The sequence below is a fragment of the Clinocottus analis genome, unplaced genomic scaffold (assembly GCF_023055335.1).
Source record: "Clinocottus analis isolate CAN_PGR_092001 unplaced genomic scaffold, fCliAna1.0.p SCAF_13, whole genome shotgun sequence".
Taxonomy (NCBI): Eukaryota; Metazoa; Chordata; class Actinopteri; order Perciformes; family Cottidae; genus Clinocottus; species Clinocottus analis.
The window spans coordinates 2,274,476-2,292,883 of record NW_027175854.1 but is presented as its reverse complement, the minus strand read 5'-3'; the positions used below and the strand labels follow the sequence as shown (position 1 = coordinate 2,292,883).

Sequence of the window (18,408 nt, the reverse complement as noted above, 5' to 3'; positions counted from 1 at the left end):
ATTAACTAAAGAAATAAATTACCACATTTGGGTGACTAATAAAGACGCAGAGTTTTTTTTCAAATCCTTTATTTGGAGGGAAACAAATCATTAATGGGGTTAATCTTCCACATTTAACTGTTATATCCACAATGTAACATGGCTTAATTGTGCACATCAAGATATTGTATATACTAAACTAAATGTATGATGAGACATTTAATAAAAAGGTTCTCTTCATGTTTTCTGATCTGTGGATTTCACACGTAAGCAACACATTAAAAAAAAGAAATTGCTTCTCATGAGAATGTTTTTAACTAGATCAATATTAAAAGGTATTTTCCACCCAATTTATCTTACACCTGCCAAGCAGTACACACCGTGACTTCCTGCGAACGTCACTATTACTGTAAAATGAGGCTTTGTGGACGGCGTCTACGATGAGATAACAGATGCACCTGCACAGTTTTATTTTAAGCCAACATCTGCTGCTTTCCCAACCATAAATGTTAGTACTGCTGCTTGTGCACGCAAGTGTTCAATTGACAGCACAGAACAGTACAACAAAACAAATTTACTTGCCAAATGTTGGCACAAAAAATACAATTCATATTATTATAATATGACTTTTTAGAACTCACACCAGGTAAGTATAGTATTGGTAAGTATTTAATAACGGACATAATTCATTTCATAAATTGATTCAAACATGTACACACTTTCTCAACAAACGGTGGCGACTGAACATGACCTGTCGAACCAAACATGTGATCAGCTGAAATGACTTCACTCCAAATGATTCACATTTCAAAGTTAAAGTTTGGCAATTTTCTCCTTCCTGGTATTTTTTGTCTTCCTCAGATGTTTCTTTTGTTGGTAGCAGTGAGACTGACAGGAGGGGGCTCTATGTTGAGCTCTCGTCGGAGGTCTTCGACGCTTTGCGCCCATCGTCTCTCGTAGAAGATGCTGAGGACACAGCGAGCCTGACGGCCATTCTGCAGAGCCCAAGGACCCAAGGAGGTGAAGAGCGACTGTAAGCGGCTAGAAGAAGGTGAAACGAGAGGAAAGGTTCATCATGATGGAACAATGAAGAAATCAATTCATCTCTGATTAATCAGTTACCAAAAAGCACGAGGAAGTTCAGCTATTAAATGAGGAAGTGTTCATGATTTACAGGTAAAGGAGACAGTTCACAAGCGGTTGTTCTTCATAACAATGACGAAAAAGTACAATACATTGTCTGTTTCCTCTTATCTCTTTGTAAAGCTTCACACTCGAGCCAGACAAAAACCTTATGAACTCTACTTTCATTTATTTTTGATAGAAAATTCAAAAGGCCGCATTGTTTTCATAGTTGAGTTAAAGCTTTTTTGTGTTCAATTGTTATGTACAATTCAAAAGACCCCAAAGGAAACCTGAACTGATATACTGACTTATGTACGTATGCATATATGCATGTATGCATATATGCATGTATGCATGTATGTATGTATGTATGTATGTATGTATGTATGTATGTATGTATGTATGTATGTATATATTTTATTCTGGTCTGTTGCTCAGAAAAACAACACATGTCAATTTGGTCTTTGAGAGATTGACATAATCATTCTTCACAAATTCTTTTAAAACAATTAACCAAAAGAATAATTGGCAAATGAATTGCTAATGAAAATAACCGTTAGTTGCAGACTGTACTTACACTCCACACTGCTACAGAGCTTACTAAATGTCTCGTTGTCCACCAGGACCATGCAGCAGTTCAAACTCTGGTAGTGTACCTTGAATTCAGCCGAAGAGGCCCCAACACCGCTCCAAGAGCACACATGGGCAGCCCTGTCTGAGCAGCTTCGAACCATTTCACTGCCACTTCCCCTGAAAGTAGCAAGAAGGGGCAGCAGGGTCTGTCATTCGCACAATAATTCTTGCGAACACTTTTTGTTGTCCTATTAAACTGCTTGGCTCTCAAGAATTGTGCAGGATGATGATGGTCTGAAATATCTTGACTTAATATCTTGGGTACCCTTTTCAGTTTCAATTCGTGAAGCCTGACTCACCCAGCATGTTGGTGGGCATGCCCAGTAAGGTGTGCAGCAAATCATGGACCTCTCTGTATCTCTGCATGACGTACGCTAGTTCCTCATCGTCCACAAACCTCACGTCCGCCCTCGAGTCCGGGGTCACAAGCTGAAAGAACAGGAAAGTGAAAGTGAAGACGAAGGAGAAACTTAAAAGAGGGAATTCTGAAGAAATGTGTTTTTCCTGATGTGATCAGTCTGAACACAATCGCTCACATTTTCCTCCAGAAAACGAAGGTATTCTCTTCCGAAAGAGCCGTCCGGCAGAGAGGCCATCTCGTTCAGATCGAGTGTCGACAGCCGGATCCTGGGCCTTTCTCTGCAATAACAAGTCATACATAATCAAATGTGATTCGACGAAGAGAAAAGGCTGTAAAAAAGTGCCTGAATCAGAGTTACTGTACGCTGTTACAGGGACTCACGTAAGGATCGTGAGGCCTTCAGGGTCGTTTCTCATCTTGTCTCTGATATTTATCAATGCTAGGTGTCCTGTTGTTTCCCCGAGCACTGCAACCATGTCTGTAGAGTTTCAAGCAATTATATGGTATTAAATGTAGAGATTTGTTGCTGCTAAGCCTAAATTTGATTGCCGTAGAATAACACACAATTTGACCTAAAGATTAAACAATATGTTATTTTGATAATATGTGTTTTGTCTCCAAGTAAAGTGTGTAATATAGCTTGAATGGACTTGATTCAAGAGCCATTCCAGACATTTTTCACATAAGAATCAGTTTATTCATCACCGGGAGTAGAAGTCAGCCTGTGAAAACAGCTGTTCATTGTCTTTTGTGGCTTTGAAGGAGATTTTTTTAAGTATGACAGAATATCTGGCTGAAACTATCAAGTCTGATGTCATCAGGTTTGTCTTGTTTTAACGTTAAAAAGAAAGCCTGCTCTACAAGTTGTGGGTGTGGAGTTGAATAAACTGTGTGTTTCCCATGTGGGAGGAGAAACGGAGCACTTTTTAAGATCAACTGATACTGTTGACGAAAAGTCAGGTGTCACCCTTTAAGGACACATGCAGTTTCTAAACTAAATGTGTTAGTGCTTTCTTCTCCCCTGAAACTTTCAGGGTAACTGCATGTGGCCTTGCTTTTGTATTCATTCTCATTTCTGTTTCCACGATATTTTAGAAGTGTGTAACAATGGTCTCCTGAGAATAAAAGATTGAGAATGAGAAACTGTATTTAAACAGTTTGTGAGAAAAGAAACCTCGGGTACAGTTTCCAACCGTCAGTTTCATTTTACAACTTTAAAACGAGCTGAGACATTCAAGTCTTCAGCTTGTGATTTACTCATAAAGGCAAACACCAGTGTAATAATACATTTTTGTATTCAGTTAGAATGCAATTGCTATAGAGATCAATTTAACACAATTCATTCTCATAGCAAATAACATAATAATAAAGACAATACATTTTGTTAAATTAAGGCTTGGGGGGGTTCATGGAAAATTCACAGGCATTTTTAAGAAAAAGGAAGAAGCCAGTCAGTCTCACCATGTCTGTAGGGGTTCTGTAGTGCAGCCACACCTGACCCCACAGCCAACAGGGCTTTCTGGAAGGGGGTTGTGAGAATATGTCCAGGATACAGCCCATCATAGCTGCTGTCTGTCCGCACACTACTACTACTGTGCACCTGGTGGACACACGCTGCTTGAGCAGCAATGTGGGACAGCATTAGCAACATACTGGGAAAATACGACATTATAAAGCACTAGTTTTTATGTGTTGTCATCATGCAAAAATACCAACTTAGTTCATTGATGTTTGTCAAAGCAAAAACATTTGACAAAAAGTAAAGTGTAGAATGACAAAAAATAAATTTTCAGCATCAATGGGCTCCCACTTGATCTACTACAGTTGTTATTTCTGGAGCAATGTAATTTTTAAGAATAATAATAATAATAATAATAATAATAATAATTCTTAGAAATGGCATTTCAGAAATTACAATTCTCCAAGAATAACAACTGTAGTACAACAAGGGGGAGTCCATTGATGCTGAAAATTAATTCTGTCATTCTACACTTAACGACAGTGAAGCTGTTGAATATTATTTGCAATATATATTAATAATAATTCTTAGAAATTACATTTATCCAAAAAAACAACAACTGTAGTACAACAAGGGAGGGTGTGGGGGGGGGGCATTGTATGTATAAAATGATTTTGGTAATGCTACGATTCAGTGATGTTATTGAATATTTTGGTAGTATGTATTTTGCGCATTGCACTTTGCAGACTGTCCCTGTGCGCACAAGTCACACAGCCGACCCGTTTTTATAAAATTAAGCTTGTAGCTTGTTGTCTCCATTACTATGATTACAGAGAGGTGTCGTTTGTGTTTTAACACCATTTAGTGAAAAAGTTATTGATCCGAGAAGTTCGAATCTGTGAATCTCTTTCCAACTTCACCGGGACTGCGTTATGTTGTGGAGAAAATAAATATTCTAAAGTAACGTTACCTTTTCTATCGATTGACCGCGAAAAACAATTGTTTCCGACAAGCTAATTATTGGCATAAACAACACCATTGTCCTTTAACTGACAATCGTTCACTACATTGAAGTTAGCGGAGGGGTGTGTAGCCTCGTCTCTGAAAAAGATGCAACTCGGCTCCGACATTTTTGGATTTCTGTATTAAAACAGTGAACGTACATTTAGATGGCACTTATTTAAAACGTAGCGGTAGCTTTTTACTTCATCTAACTCAGAAACGCTTAGCTATATATCGAAACTCATACCTTTAGAGATCAAATATAGCCGTTTTAAGCGCTGGCAAGGTCGACCTAATACGGGCAGCCACATTTTTTGAGACGCTAATGCGCATGCGTCATGATCTGATAACCGCGCTAACTTTTTACTCCGGGGCAGCCCTGGCGAAGGGGCGGTGTTGGTCAGTTGGGCTGAATGCACTGATGCAGGGAGTGACTCCGATCGGCCGCCCGCTGCCATGTATGAAAGTAAGCGCACGTAACAATGAAATGGTAAACACAGCTAAAGGGTGAGCTGTCCTTCTTCATGCGATAGCGGGCATATAAGTTTCGTTTTTCTGACGAAGACGAAGCGGTGAAGACGCCAAGGTTAGGCCGTGTTTCTACTTTCCAGGTGAATGACTTGGCAGTTTGCCAATTTAGTAGATCATTCGCCAAACCAATAAACACCTCATAAGTTAGCTAAGCTAGCTTCCTAAAGTTGTGTCCGTTAGCTAACGTCACTCATACACACCAATAAGTGAAATGTAAGTCCGCGTTTAGCTTAATCACTGTTGTTAGCCAAAGACACCAAAAATGAAGTAACGTCCGACACATATGTTGGTCTGTAGTGTGTGATGAAAAGGTCACAGATGAACAACTCGATTGTGACTGTTTGTGACGTGGGTTGTGGGTGTATCTTCACTGAGATAACTAAGCTTGGGCGGGTTGTGAAGACGACGTAAACGGGCAGACTTTCTGGGTGAGTAGATATTCTGCTGTTTTCTGCGCAGTATCGCAGAGGTTTGCAGGTTCACAGTTATGCAAGAACAGCTGAACAGAGAAGGAGAGTTTACAGGGAGCAGGAAGAGTAGAGGCTGTTTTTCAGGCTTCAAACAGCTGCGACTAGCAACGAGGAGCAGTTGTTTGTGTCATAGTAGTAATGGCTGTGGAGACTGAAGCTTGAGAGTATTTGACTTTTTTCAAGGCGTTGTTTTGATAGAGTGCAGCTACGAATCTGCAATGTCTTTCAGACACTTTTACAAAGTTTAACTTGAAGACCAGATGCAGTTCAGTCTTCATTGTTTTGTTTGTTTGTTGATTGAGTGCTGTCATGTTACTTCCGTTCTTGTTTCTGTCATTTTCAGCCACAGTGTACACACATTCAGGTCTTTGTGTTAGTCTTCTCAGTATGTTGGAGTGTATGCAGAAGAAATCAGCATACGTTTTCTCCATCATTCTTGTTGTAGTGTTTGTACTTGGTTTGCATCTCAAAGGTCCAATGGATACATAAACTAAACAAGAGCTTGGGTGTATTCATGACATAAATAATGTTTGCCTCATTGTTCCCTTTGAGGCTGTTCTTCATGGACCTCAATAATGTTTTATGAGTTACCACATCTTTTTATCTTTTTGTTCCATTTGGACATGTTTGAACTTGTCAAAAAATACTAAACAGCTGTACTATTGTGTGTTGAAATAGTAACACATATATTAGTCATCATGTACTGGATGTGATGAGAATATCTGCATTTGGAGAATGATGCCAGTAAAAGGCCTGTGGCTTTCCAATGAGAAGCAACATCAGGGTTTTTCTAAGAAGGGAAATATGTTTTTTTTTCTGCTCAAACAGCAGTTTTCTTGAGGTTAACATGATGTAGGACTATATAATAGGACTATATATTAAATTTAGGTATTCATTTCATATGTTGACCTTTAAACACCTATTAACATCTCTAGCAACATTATCTCTGTTTTGTCCTTGTTTATTCAAAGGCAATAGGCCATCTGGTTTGTTGGCTCAATAGAAAAGTATATATGTGTGACATTTGCGTAGCTCGGTAGTTTGGATCCCAGAGCCACTTAGAATTTCCCTTCCTTCCTCAGACCATTTGGGAGATTTCCTGTGTCTGGGAAAGGGCTTAAGTTCCTTTAAAAGTTAAAATAAGCTTAACCAAAAAGAGGATTCAGAGGTTTTGTTTTAAGCCACATAAGCACAGTTTGGTAAGATTTTATCATCCTCAACTGTTTGAGCGGCTGTCTTTTTTAAACAGGCAGAATAAATAGTGTCTTTTTTTAAGTGTCTTGGTAAATAGTGTCTTTTGTAACCATGCGATGTTGGTTGCAAATTTAGCAAATATAGAAATATAAACAGATACCCTTGTACTCTTTTTACATTCTAGGAAAACTTCTTGTCGTATACTTTTGGACAAACATTTGTGGCAGTTTGACTCGCAAAGAATTTAAATTCAAGGGTGAATAAATTGTTCATTTAAAACCTGTGATGACTCAAGCAAATCAATAGGGTGAGACAACAGTGCTCAAAGCTAGAGCAAAGTTTAAACCAGATAAACTACATATCATACAACCAGAAATAGTTCAATGGTTGTTCTTTCATGTCGTGGCATGCAAAGCTGCAATCTGCAAACATTCTTTGGAGAGTTTCCAGAGACACTAACATGAACTATATGTTATGTAGCACACTGTGCACTCATGACATAACATTTTCTGCATCGGTCTGTATTACTTAGGCACTGTGACAGGCAAACAAAAACTGCTGTGTGCATATTACTAATGGATTAAATGTCAATATATAGTGACATGTTATGGTTTATGGGAAAACCAGACCCCACTTATTTTACCACCATTATAAACAAATGAAACATTCAAAGAGTGGACATTCGTAAACTACTTATGAAGGCATGAAAGTTAGCAGATTTATTGTACAAATGTAGTTCCACAACCTTGTTACTGTGCTTAATGTAGTAGACTGCGGGGCAAAATTATGGCCACAATAGGTTATTTAGTCTGCCTATGATATTACATTTTAATTCCACCATTGTTGAACACGCGTTCAGTTCGTTGCAGCAATACTTGCAGCTTAATCTCATGAACAATGCTTGCATTATATTTGAGGAGGAAGCTTGTGAGATATCTTATCCTGTTGTCTTTACCGTTGATAAGGAGATAAGATTATGACTTGATTATGGCACCACTAGCCAAGATCTCTTCAACTTTTGTAGAAGTTAAAGTGACTCAGAGGTTACAACGTTCCGCCTTTCTGAATACTGATTAGTTTGGTCCAAAGTGCAACATTTTGACATTTGAGCCAGAACCACTTTGACCTGTGAAGGTCAGCGTGACAATGTTTTATTCCCATAAAAGACTTGATACAACAGTTCCTCGTAGCACTTAACATTACTAAGGTAACATATTGTTTTATATTGTAAGAAAAACTGGCAAACTCTTGAGACTTCTTTTGATCAAAGGGCAAACTATTTGACCAAGGTTCACAGCAAATATGTGTGAGTTGTCAATTAGCCAATGAGTATGCTCTTGTTAACTTTGCACAATTTTTAAACAAACAGAAAATGTTTTCCTTACATTATTTCTCAGTGAATTTTAGACACAGACAAGTTCCATTGCAGCCTCAACTGTTTTGCATCTTTTTGAATTATCCAAAACACTATTTGCATAATTCCATTTAATACAACATGCAAACATGAGTTGGCTTTGACATGACTCGACATGACAGGTTTCACAATGATGAATCAGCTTTATACTCTCATTGTACAACAACCCTGTGCTTAGGGACTTGCATGCTGCCCAAATTGTGGTTTCAGTACAACATGTGCTGACACTTATAGTATGTGTAACTCTGACATACTGGCAAATAATTAAGGGAAGCTTGTCAATCATTACAGGTATGTCAGCGAAAACCTAGTTTAACTGTTAAATGCTGTTATGTGTGGTATTCATTGACAGGATATCGCACCAGATTAATGGAGAAGAATGGATCGAATCTCGTTGGACTGCCCCAACTCTTTACCAGGGATCCCGGCCAGTGTCCTGTCGGTGCCCATGGAGAATAAGTACAAATGTCAGCAGTGTCTCCAGGTCCTGAGGAAGCCTGTCCAGGCTCAGTGTGGCCACCGCTTCTGTGTACACTGCTTCAAGCAGCTCATCAGGTAGACTGGAGGTCCTCAGACCACCTACAGCCGTGTGCAATGCAACCCCTTAACCCACTAATCCTTCCCTCTTACCGGACACGCTTCAGCACATCCTGTGTTCTTATCTCTGCTCGCCTCTGTGGATTTTTTGCACCCAAGATCAATTACTTTATTCAGACTCATCCGTCACATGACCGGACTCTTTTTACTGAAGTCAGTGAATCACAAGGATCTGACCATGCTGACTCATTCTAAAGGTCTCCATTTCTTTTCTACTTCTTTCTTTGGTCACTGACTCGTGCATTGGGAATTTACAACAATTCCATTAGTCTATCACCTCCTTAGGCATAAGGGGACAATACAAGAAATGTAATATATACATAAGGCCATATATTAAACTGAGCATTAATAACATGTATGTGATGAAGTCTCATGTTGCTAATCTTTCAACATTCACACAACAGTAAAATCACTTGATTTTCATGTGACTTTGCTTGCACGTGAAATGTTGTTTCACATGTGCAAATTTTTGAAATTGAGGCGATTTCATGTTCTCGTTGGGTTACCACTTCTGCTCTAAATGAGATTTCATATGTACTTTTTGTTTTGTGTGTGTATTATTGTAAAAAGCTTAAACTTCTTTTTTTTCATGAATTTCCCACACCTCATGAAAGATTGCTAGTTGCATTATTTGTGCAGCGCTATATGCTTTTTTTTTTTTTTTTTTACAGCTGTTGTATTTTTTTATGTTCATGTGTCAGCTAATTGAGCTGTGGGCCATACTGGTCGGCAGTTGTTGCCATAATAAATCAGCAGGAAATTGTTGCTGGTTTCTAGAACCTACCAGTTGTTGTTTTTTTCGGTAAAGTCACAAACCTGTTTTGTTTGTCAGTTGTGGGCCAAAGCCTTGTGAAGCCTGCCGCCAAGAGGAGATATATGAGGAGCCTATTTCCATTCTCAATACGAATGAGGTAAGTTATTACGTACATCATTTGTCAGCCAACATTGTTGTTTTATGAGACTTCTTCTTAGACTGTTCTTTACTTCCACTCTGATTCAAACTATAGACCTATGACTAGACTGATGGGAGTTTCCTTCACCCCACCAGCACACAATGCAACCTTTTATGTCTGTTGAATATTATAATTATTGGCTGTATGAGTTCCCTTCACTTTGTTCTTTGCTCGCCCCCAGGCATTTCCAGACAATGCAGCCGGTCGAGAAATAGCAAGTCTGCCTGCCAGGTGTTTAAACCAGGACTGTGAATGGACAGGCTCAATAAAAGAGTATGAGGTGAAGTATTAAGTTCAGCTTTTATTTTGTCCTTGTGGGTGTGCTTACTGCTTTCTTCTTGAGTCATTGTCCACACTGGTCCAGATTAACTGTGTACAAGTGTCTGTTTGTTCCACCCAAACCTGTACTGTCAGTATTCTTTTAGAATATTTCTCAACCACACAGAATTTACCCTGACCCTTATAGTCTGCATTCTTGTGTCAGGGTCACATTTGATCCCCTGCAGGCCTGAACTAGCATTTCAGCAAAAAATGTGGTTGTGTTGCATGAACCTCGCATTGCTGCTGCAGCAGAGGAAGTGAAACTTAACATGCAGCCTGGAAAGTCCCCATGTTACCAGCTTTAAATACAACAATAACTCAGTGGGAAAGTACCCGGATATAAAAGGCCTGATAAAGGTTTACGTGAACATGAAACTAAAGTTAGGCTGCACCAGTTCACAAGGGAACTACTCTAAGTAATTAAGTAGTTTATACTCACTGGTAATTATATTTAAAAGGAACTCGTTCAGACAAACAACCACGTTCAGCAGACCGGTTTGTATAATCACGGAAAAGCCCCATGTGAATTACAAGTTGCCCTTGTGTTAGAGTGAGGGCCATCTCTTTTTAGTTTTGTTTCCACTGTAAACTTGTGTGGGGTGACTTAGATTGTTGAGTAAAGAGTTGACTTCCCAATGCTGCTTCTGTGAAAAGGTCTTACTTAACCGTATTGTGAAACCAATCTAGTTCAGCTTTTACACAAGAAATGTTGAAACAAAGGGATGGTAGGGGATATTTACAATGAGTGCACAAAGCTGACGCTAGAGATTATATTTGCATGATTTGCAAATGCGGCTCTTACTGGTTACCTTGCTGAAAAAAAAACACATGCTCCCTTTTTATTGACCATGTGGTCAAAGCGTGCTATCATTGGATTACAATTCTAAAGAAATCATTACTACGCTGTGTGAAAAAAAACCCCACATGTCAGCGGGATATTTGTGGGTGGCCATCTTTTTGTTTGGCTAGCTCACGTGAGTGCTGGTCTTTCAATAATGTAGCTGGGAAAACTAACTAAACGTGGTGCCAGAGAAGTGCGACTGCGGTTAACGATGATTCATATTCGGTTTGGTTATTCGGTTTGAGATTTTCCAGTTTAGCGTGTTTGAAAAGTGAGCAGTCAAAGCAAAAGCGGCTAGCCTACCTGCGGTGTAGTGTGCTCCAGCGTGGTGTCAAAATGAAAAAAAAACCACTTCCTTGCCTAAAAGCGTCACCTTCCGGTCCGCCCCTTTCATTTCCCGGTCTATTTCAAAAAATATTTTCGGGGGTCAAACACCTTTTTTTAGAGTTTTCTTCCAAGTAATGTATTGTCACTCTTCATTTTTTTAAATTTTTTTTGTGCTATTTTTTGTACTTATTTATTTATTAATCCTCTGATGTTTCTGTTTCGTTTGTTTCAAGTTGTTTTAGAAAAAACTCTCACTGCTTTATATTATTTTGTGTTTTAACAAACATACAAATAATAATAACGTACGTAATAATAATTTACTTCTCAGAATATTTCTCCTAATTCAATTACAGGAAGAACATTACAATTACACAAAAAAAACGGCTTAATTATAATTGTTATATACTTATTTTCATGTGCTTTTTATACACGGGAGATGATTCAGATTACTGGTATTGTTTTTCCACAGTTCAACTGTCAGTACATCCTGTACAACACATGTTTACATGTGCAGGCGTGTCTGACATTTGTTCAGAGCATTCATTTTAACAATGATTGATAAGGGTGTGCCAGCGTTATAAAAAACAAACTGAAAAGCTTTTTGTGACATGTTCGATCAGCTTCCATGGGAATGACACCATATGCACACAAGGATGTTATAACACCAACTGCCTTTCTTTGGTATCATTTTAAAATCACAATGAATACCAGACCCGTGCAAGCAGTGAAAATGTAGTAATAATAAAATCTGTCCTCCATCTTCAGGCTCAGCATGAACACCGCTGTGAATTTGAAAAGATACAGTGCGAGGCCTGCCACACCTCAATCCTTCGTACGGAGAAGGACCGACACGATGAAAGAGAATGTGAAGCACGAACGCTCAACTGTAAATACTGCAAAACGAGCTTTAACTTCAAAGAAATCAAGGTGAGAGATGGAGATTATTCAGTGTAAAACAGTTGATGTTTGTTTACATGGACACAAAATAATATTCTCTCGCTCCTGCATGGTGTATTTTAGGCCCATGATGAGATCTGTGTAAAGTTCCCCTTACAATGCAAGGACTGCGGCAAGAAGAAGATCCCAAGAGAAAGGGTTAGTGCTGCTCCTCAAAGTACCCTTCAACTTTCAGTATTGATTCCCTTTTTCGAGTGAAGTGGTTTTAAAATAATCTGCATGTTAATGTGGGACAACTTTATGACCAAGTTATACTTATATCTGGTACTTCAGCATAGAATAGTCACTGAATGCTACAGAAAGCATTCATACACCTGTCTCTAGAAAGCACATGTGAATTTCACAAGAGTTTAAAGTCTTTTTTTTTTAATGAAGGTAGCTTTACAATTCCCTTTATGACCACTAGTTTCGGTCTGACGCAATCCTGTACTTCACTTTTCACCATTCTGTTTCAAGTTGATGTTTGGAGCTGGTCCATGACTCTTAACCTTTCTTTTTCTTTTCTTTTCCACCTTCAGTTCAATGACCACAGCAAACAATGTGCCAAGTCAAAGACTGCCTGTCCATTCAGCGACGTCGGCTGTAAATATGTGGTATGTAAGGTTGGCTTGTTTTCAAGGTGTTTGAATGAAAGTTTGACATTTGATAGCGTTATATGACAAATGTGAAGATTTATATAGTCAGCTGAGCATAAAGAAAGGAATCTGGGCTAACAGCTAGCATGACTCTGTGCAAAGGGAGTCACGCGAGCTCTGTCATCTGCCTGCAGTCTGCATGCGAAACTAAATGCCCTCTGATGTTCGCTTCATATTTAGTTGATGTAGTCGATCACATGGGGTTTTAACTGTTAAACCCTTAAGCAATATTATTTAAATATCTTTTTTCTGAACTTCAATATTTATTGTTTCTTATTATGTTAAATAGTTCATTTTATGAATGTTAATATATCAAGTTAATATTTCAAGCTAGCTTTTCACGTGATCCTTGTGGAAAAAAATTAGTTGAAATTTCTTTCACAATGATTATTTTCTTTCTTCAAATATTCATGATTGGTGCAAAAAAATATGAATTGAGAAATTATTCAAAATTGTTTATTTGACTGTGCAACAGTAGTCTCTATTTCAAAATATACACTGTATAATAATTATTTTTCTTTTTAAATGATAAATAGATTTAATTAAAAGTATTTTAAACGTTTTACTATCCCGAAAAGCAACATAATTCATGTCCTGCAGTTTTCAAGTAAAGACTTTTTAAAGCTCAATAAGCTCTGTTGTGCTTCTCAGATGGAGAACGGGAAGCTCGGCGACCATGAGCACAGCAGCACCATGGAGCACTTGCGTCTGCTGCTGCCCATGGTTCTGTCGGTGTCTCGGCCGCGGGCCGATGCTCCGGGTCCAGGAGAGTGGCAGGAGGACTCTGGTCTAGGCCTGTACAGGGCTCCTGAGGAGGGGGTCTCTATGGGCACCGGAGCTGCAGCCTCCATGCAGTCTGTGGATGTGGAAAAGAAGGTGGGTCTCAATGGCTTTAATGCTCTTTGTTGATAGATAGCTAATGTTTAAAGGTTCTGAATGAGGATCTAAATACACTTAAGTACCCAAGTACTGTTATCTGTTTGTCTGTGCACTTTATTTTAATTAAATATTCTATTCTATTGTGAATTTAAATTGTAAAAGTCATGCTCCTATTTCTTTTTGGACTGTGTTTATTGTTAGGCATCACCTGCCAAATTCCTTGTACGTGAAAACATATCTGGCAATAGATGGTTCTAACTTCCGATTCTGAAATGTTTTTGTTGTTTTTTTCGACAGGTGAACGCTTTAGAAAACATTGTTTGCGTCTTGAACCGAGAGGTCGAACGCAACTTGATTAAGTTGGAGGATTTCTCGCATCAGCATCGATTAGACCAGGAGAAGATTGAAAACCTCTCCAATAAAATGCGCCAGCTGGAGCGGACGGTCACCATGAGAGACCTGCAGCTGTCTGAAACCGAACAGCTGTTGAGAGAACTCCAGTTCTGCACCTACGACGGGGTATTTGTGTGGAAAGTCTCTGACTTTGCTCGCCGCCGACAAGATGCTGTGGCCAGTAGAACGCCTGCGATGTTCTCGCCAGGTAAGAAGACACAAATACTCCCCGTCCCTTTCAAAGGTCTTCTGTTCAGATATGGTGTATCGTGTGTCAGATAAAAAAGGTTATTTTTTTTAATCTGAGTGATCTGAGATCATGTGGCTCGCATGATGTGTTGGCGTGCAGTCGAGGGGAATTTCACTTCACTCCACCCTTGTTGTCCTTGAGGGAGTGAACATGTCACTCCTATGCTCACATGATTTTGTTTTTAAGCTCTTGTTTTTACATCGTGCATTCTTCTTGTCTCTCCTCGCAGCGTTTTACTCCAGCAAATACGGCTACAAGATGTGTCTGAGGCTGTATTTGAACGGCGACGGGACGGGCCGAGGAACTCACCTCTCGCTGTTCTTCGTCGTCATGAGGGGAAAGTGTGACGCTCTGCTCAAATGGCCGTTCAGCCAGAAGGTAGCGTCACTTTTTAAAAACAATCTTTCCACCCATTTGGATCCACAAACGCCACAACAAATGGCTCAAAACGACCTCCTCTTTCCCCAGGTGACGCTCATGCTCTTGGATCAAAACAACAGGGAGCACATCATCGATGCTTTCCGCCCCGATGTCACCTCCACCTCCTTTCAGCGGCCCATCAGTGAGATGAACATTGCCAGCGGCTGCCCGCTCTTCTGCCCACTGGCCAAACTGGCCGGCAAGAGCCCATATCTGAGAGATGACACCATCTTCATCAAAGCTATTGTAGACCTCACAGGCTTGTAAGGTGTAGTCTGTGGAAGGATACACCAAAGCAAGAAGATATATACATATCGAGTTTATATTATGATAATATTTAAAATAATTATCTATAATCTTACTTTAATATTATATCTAAACTATACAATAAGAAGGTCATCAAGCGTCACATTATAAAGGATGCATAAGGTTGTGTTCAATCATGTGGTGGATCTGTGATCTTTATGGACATCCGTCTTTCGTGATACCATCATGGAAGTGTGGAAGTGTATCTAGTTCTGTTCATGTCTTGTAAAGTTAGACTTGGCAGTACTTAAATGAGATGAACAGTTAGTATTTCCATTTAACGATGTCAGTAGGAGTTACAGTGAAGTGCTTAAAATAGTAAGCTTTGAGTTTTAGGAACATTAAAGTGGCGATCTTATAAATATGTGCAATATTATGAACGGGGTGTCTGTGGTGACGTCACTTAAACACACAAGGAAATCTGAAAAATAGCATGTTGCTCTGACATTTTGAAAGCAGCCAAAACAAACCTGACTGCTAAACTCTGAGCACAATGCCATTGTTCTCAGTCATAGAAATTCTAAAACAACCAATGCTGAAATCTTAAGGATTGCCACTTGAGGAGCTGCTGACTTACACACTGTCCTGATAAAAGAGGTCCATCCTCTGTCATCTTCATGTGACGCTGATGGCATTCAAATGAAACCTCAGAACTTAAATCTAAATTATATAACACATATTTGTATCAAATACTTTCTATATAGTATATAATATTTTATAATCGTTAATAGACTGTACTCCGCGCTGCAGTATGTGGGTCAAACATCCATCTCTGGATGAAAAGTTCCCTTAATGTAATTTTATGTGAATAGAAGCATTTAAATCCCAGTGACTGAGAGCTCTGAACATCTAATACTGCCCCCATGTGAAGAGGCGTGTGCTGTTCTCCTCTGCAGCAGGCCATGTTGAAATTTAATCATATAGAACTGACTAAATAATTTAAAAGAAGTGAATTATATAATTTGGTAAAAAAAATAATTAAAAAACATTTATATCTTTTTAATATTTAGCTCACATCACTGCTGCTAGTGTTGCTATTTACTAAAAATCATTATTAACTCATATTCACCCTATATTATATTCACATTATAATCATATTATACACCCTTCCTTCACATTAATCTATGCATATTTATTAGGATTAAGCCAAAAATTGCTGATTTTATTTCCACTTTATGCAAGTGCTTTACTATTAAATATGAAGACATATATAAATGTTTGTTCCGAATGTTACACCACTCCTTTAAGGAATTCATTTGAAGTGAATTATTATAATAAAGTACTCTAGTGAATTCATTTTGACATTTATTCCTGCTTTTGTCTAATTGTTTTTTTATATGCACTTACAAGTGTGATGTCATGTTCACTGCTAGTTAGGAACTTTCCATATTATGCCATTATGAATACATATACAGCGGGGAAAAGGTTGATTAACTGAAACTTGTAAAAAAATCTTTGGTCTGTTTCATACTTTTGGTTTCCTATTATAATATATTCATCTTGGGCTTGAACAGATTGTCATTGTTCATACAGTACAATAATCTGTGTATTAATCAATAGTGAAAATAATAACTAGATAGAGACATACTAGAGAAAATACCTTAACTTTTAAACTATAGGGCTATAGGTTATAGTCCAGATGCGTTCTTTGAACTATTATATTTCTAGGAATCATTGATAATGTCCTCAAGTAGAAGCGTCACAGATGGGCTTAAAGTAAAAAATCCCTTCATCTGATGGTTTTCACAAATAGTCACGTATGAATATTTCCCACTTTGGGCGTCGGAGGTAATTTTCTGTTTTACTGTGAAAACCTTTCCGATGCCGTCTGCTACAGAGTGAAGAGACGTGTCTAACGACCCACACGAGTCACGGAATAACCTGTCAAAAATCACCTGTCGAAAATAACCACATCAACTGTGCGTCAAAATCATAAACCACAATGTCACGATGGTGTGGGAGGCCGTACGCTAACCCAGTTATTTGTGTATTTTGTATGTTCCTGTTTTGCTGTTATGAACTGTCAACAAACAAGTAAGAAACGCGTTTACAAGATGATTCAAAGCACTACTGATATCCATTATCAAGATCCTACCTCAGATTGTTAGAAAAATGTCTTCAGTTTTATCTTCCTGAGAAATCAGGTTTTGTTCACAGCTCTGCAGTTGCAGATCCAGAGAATGTGAGAAAACAAGTTGTTTCCTTCTCAGTTTGCACGTTACTTTCACACGTTATGTTGAGTTCAAGTCAAACATCCAACTGGAGCTCATGATTAACGCAAATTTAATGAGCGTCTTCAGCCTCTTGCCTTAAAAGGACATATGTACTTGTTTTTGTCAAAACTGCATCATTATGCGAGATTAAAATATATTGTTGGTGACTAACAAAGGTGTGTAATAAAGCTTATGCCTGGGAAAAAGCTACCTCATTTCAATCTGTCAATCCTTGTTTTATGACTAAATACCTGCAAGACTATCGACATTCCCATCAGCCTCAGCTGCACATTAAGAGCAAATTAAATTTTTTTTAAAAAGTATAGTATGTTCTAAAACAAAGTTATTGAAAATATCACTGTACAGTATCTAAAGTAAAGTATGGTAGGCTTTAAAAAATAATAGAATACTCATACATTTCTTAAAATAATATTTTAAAAAAACTGCATTTAAAATGCCATGAAGTCATAGAATAGTCTGTTTTTTAATTGAATTAAAATATTGTATGTTACAAAAAATGTTACTAAAAAATCATAGATGGTCATAACAAATAATTAACAAGTCGTAGAATAATATACCATATAAACATGTCATTAAAATGTTTTTTTGTACAGCATGCTATTTAAATGCCATAAGTCAGTGTACTGTTATAAAACATTGTTGTAGTATGCTGTAAAAAAAGTTGTTTAAAAAGTCCTGAATAATTAGGTCACAAAAATATGTATAAAATATATTTAAAATACATAATACAAACTATTTAAAAAGCCATAAAAGGTAATAGTATATTCTATATGGTATGTGATAAAAAACGTTTTACAAATTAATAGTATAGTATTTTTAAAGTCATAGTATAGTATCTCTTACCAATCAGACATAGTTTACTGTCATAAAAAGCCATAAAACATGTCACAGCACAGTACGTCAAAAACAACTTAAGTCATAAAAAGCCACAAATATTGTTATCGTCATACTATTTCTTTAATGAAAGGTTTAGACCTTGAAAACAACAGCTGGAGTGGAGTTCATCAGCTGATGATCAACATCCTGCAAGACAAAGAGAAGGGAAACAGGACACCGCCCCCTGGTGGAAAGGAGGGGTCGTCACAGTAAGTTAACTTAGTTTAAGATAAAAAGTAATTAAAAAGCCA

The 18,408-nt window shown here is 38.1% G+C and overlaps 2 protein-coding genes across 4 annotated transcripts; one reads left to right on the top strand and one right to left on the bottom strand.

The window, feature by feature from the left end:
• Positions 1-72: 72 nt before the first annotated feature.
• On the bottom strand, positions 73-4,870 carry coq4 (coenzyme Q4 homolog (S. cerevisiae)). The gene is made up of 7 exons (XM_068574361.1): positions 4,807-4,870; positions 3,560-3,712; positions 2,480-2,576; positions 2,274-2,376; positions 2,037-2,166; positions 1,761-1,854; positions 73-1,020 (listed from the first exon to the last, which is right to left on the bottom strand). The coding sequence occupies exons 1-7, from the start codon at positions 4,868-4,870 to the stop codon at positions 837-839; spliced, it is 825 nt and encodes a 274-aa protein (XP_068430462.1). The 3' UTR covers positions 73-836.
• Positions 4,871-5,016: 146 nt separating this feature from the next.
• Positions 5,017-17,454, top strand: traf2b (Tnf receptor-associated factor 2b). Of its 3 annotated transcripts, none has more exons than XM_068573770.1 (11): positions 5,017-5,145; positions 8,521-8,723; positions 9,598-9,676; positions 9,900-9,998; positions 11,973-12,134; positions 12,228-12,302; positions 12,683-12,757; positions 13,451-13,675; positions 13,976-14,279; positions 14,551-14,699; positions 14,790-17,454. In XM_068573770.1, the coding sequence occupies exons 2-11, from the start codon at positions 8,548-8,550 to the stop codon at positions 15,006-15,008; spliced, it is 1,563 nt and encodes a 520-aa protein (XP_068429871.1). In that variant the 5' UTR covers positions 5,017-5,145; positions 8,521-8,547; the 3' UTR covers positions 15,009-17,454. The 3 variants fall into 3 exon arrangements, with proteins under 3 accessions (XP_068429871.1, XP_068429870.1, XP_068429872.1); XM_068573769.1 differs by having other exon boundaries at positions 5,030-5,170; XM_068573771.1 differs by lacking the exon at positions 5,017-5,145 and adding an exon at positions 5,458-5,518.
• The last annotated feature ends 954 nt before the right edge of the window (positions 17,455-18,408 follow it).